Source organism: Octodon degus, unplaced genomic scaffold, assembly GCF_000260255.1.
Source record: "Octodon degus isolate 3935 unplaced genomic scaffold, OctDeg1.0 scaffold00153, whole genome shotgun sequence".
Taxonomy (NCBI): Eukaryota; Metazoa; Chordata; class Mammalia; order Rodentia; family Octodontidae; genus Octodon; species Octodon degus.
The window spans coordinates 2,509,029-2,515,432 of record NW_004524729.1 but is presented as its reverse complement, the minus strand read 5'-3'; the positions used below and the strand labels follow the sequence as shown (position 1 = coordinate 2,515,432).

At 47.4% G+C, this 6,404-nt stretch overlaps 1 protein-coding gene across 1 annotated transcript in view; it reads right to left on the bottom strand.

The window, feature by feature from the left end:
• Positions 1 to 6,404, bottom strand: part of Atxn10 (ataxin 10) — a 146,613-nt gene that overhangs the window by 104,383 nt on the left and 35,826 nt on the right. The window contains exon 4 of the mRNA XM_023702486.1: positions 2,133 to 2,229. Within this exon, the coding sequence (XP_023558254.1) occupies positions 2,133 to 2,229 (97 nt within the window). The remainder of the gene's footprint in view (positions 1 to 2,132; positions 2,230 to 6,404) is intronic.

Genomic DNA, 6,404 nt, shown 5'->3' with positions numbered 1-6,404 from the left:
GCTCATAGTGACCCTCCTGTTTCAGCCTCCCTAGCACAGGTCGGGCTCATAGTGACCCTCCTGTTTCAGCCTCCCTAGCGCAGGTCAGGCTCATAGTGACCCTCCTGTTTTCAGCCTCCCTAGCACAGGTCGGGCTCATAGTGACCCTCCTGTTTCAGCCTCCCTAGCGCAGGTCGGGCTCATAGTGTCCCTCCTGTTTCAGCCTCCCCAGCACCGGGATTCCAGGCTGCGCCACCATGACTGACGCAGTCGCCCGGGGGCGGGGCCAGCGTGGCGTGTGGTGCTGAGGATCAAACCCCGGTTCCTGCATCTGCCTAAGCAATCACTTAGTCTGCTGAGCTATCTCGCAGGCCCTGCTTCCTGGCTTTTCCACTTAAGCTTTGCAATACTCTTCTGAGGGAGGTATCATCCACAGATTACGATTAAATAGTTATTGACTTCACTTACTCAATGGCATGATGCAGTACCTGCCAGAACTGGGATTCAAATTCGACTTTGTTTCATAAATGCGGAAAGTGCAACCACATAACCTTTCGATATGCTTTGTTATTAAAAACAAAACAAAAAACCCATACTAACAGACTTTCTCCAACTATCTCATGGGGCTTTTTTTTTTTTTTTCAGTACTGGGGATCGAACTTGGGACCGTGAGCTTACCAGGCAGCACTTATACACCACTATCTCCCTGACCTGGATAGCGCTTTAGTGAGAAAAAATATGACGATATAAAAGTACAGTGCAAACTGCTAAGAGATCTCTGTTCAAGGCCCTCTCCTTGTTTTCCCACTACACCTGGGTCTATCCTCCTTGTGTCACACTACAGTGTACTTTCCTATCAAAGCAGGGACTCTGACAGAATAATGACTGCATCTAAGTGACCACTCGATTCTGGTCATATAGCTCAAAACTTTTAAAGAAAGGAATTCTCAAAAAAAAAAAAAAAAAAAAAAAGTAGTGTCCATTCCCGTAACTTGGATCTCATCACTCACTCCTTCCACCTAAGTTCAATTACGGCAGCAGGCACACACGAGCACCTTCCACTCTGACTAGGCCCAGGGGTCTGAGAGAGAATGGAGCGAGCTGGAGGTGCCTTAGCACTCATGTGCCCCTAAGCCAGCACCTCCAGCGGCACCCAGGAAGCTCACGCCACGGGGAGGCAGCGTAGACCTGAGGCGTTTGCTGCTCCTATCATGAACAGCGAGGTTGTGCGTCCAGATGGCAGCGCCAGGGGCACATGCCGGCCTTGCCGCGTTCCAGCAATACTTCAGGTCCCTCATCTATCCATGTAGAGACAGTCCCCGCAGCCCCAGGGCCGCAGGGAGGACCACGGTGCTATGCGGAAAATGCCCATCTCAGGGCACTTACACAACAGCGGCTGCTCTGCTGCTCACAGCCCAGGTTCAAAGCACAGCCCCCCCCCCCCCACGTAATGCCATCGTCTGCTTACCTCTGGTTCCCATGCTCAACTGTTCGTGAACACCAGAGCTAATTTTAAGAAGCAGTATATCACCAGGAAAGGGGGCAGAATCCAATCCAGATGAATGGGCAAAAAACCCAACTCTTACACTAAAAAACCGGCCACTTAGCCACTTCTTTCACAACAGTTGTGCACTTCTCACCTTGAAAGTGAACTGGTCACCCACATCCTCTTCCACTGACAGCTTGGTTACCCCACCTCACACTGACTGGTTACCCGCTTCTTACTAAGCGACACACTGGTTATCCACACCTTAAATGGACAAACTGGTTATTTACACCACACTTACTCTACACTTACCAAGTCTACAGCACCATGCTATGCGTAGGAACACTGCATGGACAGATAAAGGGTTATCTCGTTGCCCAGAGCTGCGTGTTCATGCTGAACTCTGTGTCCTGAGCAATGCTACCTACTTTATGACCTTCTTCCTGAAGAGGACACGGACACGCGGTGCCAGTCACGCAGCTTACGTGTGCCCGTGGCTCAGCGAACATGGGTAGCACCCGGCACTCTCCCGGTGGCCCGCCCCAGCACCTGCCCGGGACCCCTGAGTCCCACTCCCACAGGCCGCGTTGCAGGCTTTCACTTCCTAGGCGGGAACCACGCGGTGGCAATGCTGCCAGGAGTTAGGAAATTCCTCCCTGTTACTCACATGAAAAGCTCCGGAAAGGCGTGCGCCCACACGACAGACTGCGAGTCTTCATTCCGTGAGGCGACGTTGCCCAAGAACTGCAGGCCACAGCGGAAAGCTGGGGGGTGGAAAAGCAGAACAGAAAGGTCTCTCACTACACACACGAATAAGCACCCGTGAACAAGACGCAGGCCTCAGGTCACTAAGTCCAAGTTTCCGCTGGTTTCTTTTAAATATAAAGCGCTCTCTCCACTGTACAACTACAGGCATGGCTTTAACAGTGCCTCGTCAAAGCCACAGACTCTGAACAACATTAATTCACTTCTTTAAAAATACTATAAATGTAAACATGAATATACCTATAATGACATTCAATATCTGGAATATGAGCTCTAATTAAAAGACAGTTATACTCAGAGCGGATTTTTAAAGCTCTAATTATGTGCTATTTAAAACAGACATCTTCAGGAGGCTGAGGCAGGACAATCAGCTGGAGGCCAGGGTATGCTACCTCTGAAGTTCAGGCCCAGCCTCGACTAAACAAGAGAGATTCTGTCTCAAATCGCCCCCCAAAAGGAGAAAAGTTAAAACAGACATATCTAAAACATCAAGGTTATAAAACTACTGGAAGTTAAAGGGTTGTAAAAAGATATAGCAAACATTTATTTTTGTTTAATCAAATAAACAAGAGGGTTTTTCCATGGGGAAAAAAAAAAAGATATAGCAAGCAAATAACAGAAGCTATCAACCTCTTAGAATCAGACATAATAAAACTTAAAGCAAAAAGCATTATTAGAGTTTTTATAAAGCAGTAATTAGACAATGACCTAATTTATCAGAAAGTTATAACAATTTTAAACTGGAATGTACCTAGTAACATGACCTCAAATATATATAGAAGAAAAACTAACAAAAACAAGAGAAAAATAAACGGACAATCACATTGGATAATTAAAAGATACCTTTCTCAGCAACTATAATCAGGCAAATAAAACTTCAGAACACCAGCCAAAACCCGGAGCAGGGACACCACCAGGGCCAGCAAGGATGTGGAAGCACAGGAGGTCTCAGTCACTGCTGGTGGGAACGGCCACTCTGCAAAGCAGCTTGGCAATTTCTTAGGACTCTAAACATACTTTACCGTATGATCCTGCAGTTGTGCGCCTAGCAACTGACCCAGGGAGCTGAGAACGTGTGCCGCCGAAGTACCTGCACGCGAAGCTCACTCCTAAGCGCAGAGGCCCGGAGCAGCAAGACACCCTCCAGCGTGGCCCAGCAGACAAGGGAGCACTATTCTGCACTAAACAGAAATGAGCTATCCAGGCAAGAAAGGACGGAAGACAGACACCCACCACTAAATTCAAGAAGCCAATCTGAAACGATTCTAACCAAGTGACATTCTGCAAGAGAAAAAACTAAGACAGACAGGTACAGCATGGCTGCCAGGAGCTAGGGGGACGAGTAGGTTCAGCACAGAGGACCACTAGGGTGTGCAAGAGCCCTCCCAGGTACTGCAGAAGTGCACTCATGTCGTCAGGCATCCGCTCAGTCCACAGAGCGCACAATACCAAGAGAAGGACCTAAACCATGGACTTTGGGTGACCGAGATGTGACAAAGGACAGTCCCCCTTCATAACAAATGGACCACTCTGGTGTGGGGTGTCGCAGTGAGGAGGGCTGTGGATGTGTGCAGGGAAGGGACAGGCATGAAAACTCTGTACCTTCCTCTCAATGTTGATGTGAACCTAAAACTGCCCTAAAAAATGAAGTCTAGCATTCTACTGTAAAATAAAACAGTATAATAAAATTGTTAGTGACACCTTCCAAAAAGACTTTGGTTCCATTCCCAACTTGGGGTGAACCTGGGCAAGTAGCCCACCATTTCTGAGATCCAGTTTCCTCACCAGCCCATGGGGCTGTCATGTGGGACTGTCTTAGGGGCACCGTGGGGGGAGACGGCGCTCAGGGTGTTGGGCACGCAGCAGGTAACGCAGTGAAGCCCCACCAAGCCCCTCTGCCCCAGCACGCTGGGGTTGATACACGTGAGCTGCCAAGTCAGGCGCCCGTGAGACGACACCATGAGTGCGCTCCTGCACCCCAACTGTGAGCAGACGCCCACGTGCTCCTCTACCACCTCCTCTGGACCTCGCGCCTGACATGGGAGATTTTAGCCTTATCCACGAGCACAGGAAACCAAGGCCCAGGGAGCTAAGAGGCAGGACTGAAGCTCCACACTTAGTGAGTGTCTCCTGTCAGGGTTTATCCCTGAGACTGTATCAACCAGTAAGCCAAAAGCGCTATCTCGGGCTCATCAGACGCTCCACATGGTAATTACAGATGAACCTGACGAACCCAAAAGAAAATGTAACACTAACAACAAAGTCCTGCAGAGCGCCAAGTCTTCTCAAGGACATACAGCAAGCCATAAAACAACATTTCACTATGCAATGGAGCATGACACAACCCTAAACAAATTTTAAAGGACTGACTTTACAACTGTGATTATGCTAGACATAAATCTTTCAAATAATCAGAAAACTCATACTTAAAAGTCAAGAGATACACGGCATCCTAGCATACAATGAACACAACTGACTGAAACGTTCTGTGAAGAGAGTTTCTGTAAAGAGAAAGTCGGAAGAGGGTCAACCCCCGAGGAAGTGTGAACCAGCAGCCAGAACCTCTCCGAGAAAACACTGCCCCCACCGGGGCCCACCTGGCCAGCTCCTCTCACGGAGGGACTCGCGTTCCCACCAATTGTACACAACTCCAGAGGGCAGAAGAACACACTCCCGAGCCACTTCTGTGAAGCTGAACAACGTATTAAAAAAAAATGAACGCAGCGATGCAAAACACACTGACCTTCAATGTACACCTGCGCTGAATGCTGCTTTAACATTTGAAAATAAAAATGTACAACTGACCGCATCAACTGTGTATAACCACTATAAAGTTATGAAAATTAAGCAATCATCACAAACACTATAGAAAACATAGTTGATAAAATTTAATATCTAGTCATAATGAAAAAAAAAATACCTGGCCACCAAAGACTACTGAAGAAGCGGGCTTCTCCAGCCTGCAGTGGGCCTCAACCTCGCCCTCACGCAGTCTGCAGCACCGTACAGTTCACGGCCACCTGCAGACAGGAAATTCTTCTGGGGGCCGAGTCAAGGTATGCTGTCACCATTTCTAGCCAAGACTACTGAAAATCCCAGCCAGAAAGTCAAATGAAAGATCTAAGAACTGAAAAGGAACAAATTAAACTGTCACATTCGCCCCTCAGATGAGATAAAAATATAGGCAAAAAATATTTTTAAACGTATAAGCTCTTGGCATTGATAAGAAAACAAAGTTGCTAGCTACAAAGTTCACATATTAAAAAAAAAAACTTACAATATATTTCTGTATATAGGAACAAACGAAAAGACCAAGGAAACCATTTATGAAAGGATCAAAAATCTAACTAGAATTGAGGTATAAGACCACCACGGAAGGAAGTACAAAACGTAACGGAGATGCATGAAAGCAAAATTAAAAATTATACCAGGTTCCGAGAGAACTCCGTCTTTCTCTAGAGATTAAATGCAATCCATCTGGGTCGCAAGAGGTACATGTGTGCATGACTGCGTGTGTCATTTCACATACCAGGGACACAGGTACGCTTGTGTATTATCTGATGAGCTGGCTCTAAAATTCGTGGTCAGAGGCAAGGGATGTAACAGCTAAGGAGGTGTTGAAAAGCAAGGAGGAAGGGCTCGCATCCGCAGGACAGGACACAGTCACAGGCGACGCAGGGGGCTGGGCTGGGCAAGCAGGCCAGGAGCCCAGTGAGAAGCATGCTCACCCTGCACAGCCTTACAAGCCATGACCGAAGTGTGACGGGCTCATTAAGCAACTCTGTCTTTTCAAAAACAGCCAGGACAGCTGGGTGTCAGCTCAGAAAAAGATAACACTGTACTCACCGAACATCCTATTCCAAGTACAGACCTAAATATAGAAGGCAAAAATCACAAGCTTAAGAAAACACTAGAGAAAGACTTTTAAACACGATGAAATAAAATAGCACCCACTTTTAAAAATATTTATAGGGGGCTGGAGAGATATCTCAGTGGCCTAACCAGCCTGCCTTGCAGGCGCAAGGACCCAGGTTGGATCCCCATTACCACTGTGCTGGCCACAGAAACCAGGCATGGTGGCACATACTTATAATTCCAGTGCTGGGGAGGCTGAGACAGGAGGATCACTATGAGTCTGAGCTGTGTAGCGAGACCCTGTACCAAATAAATAAAT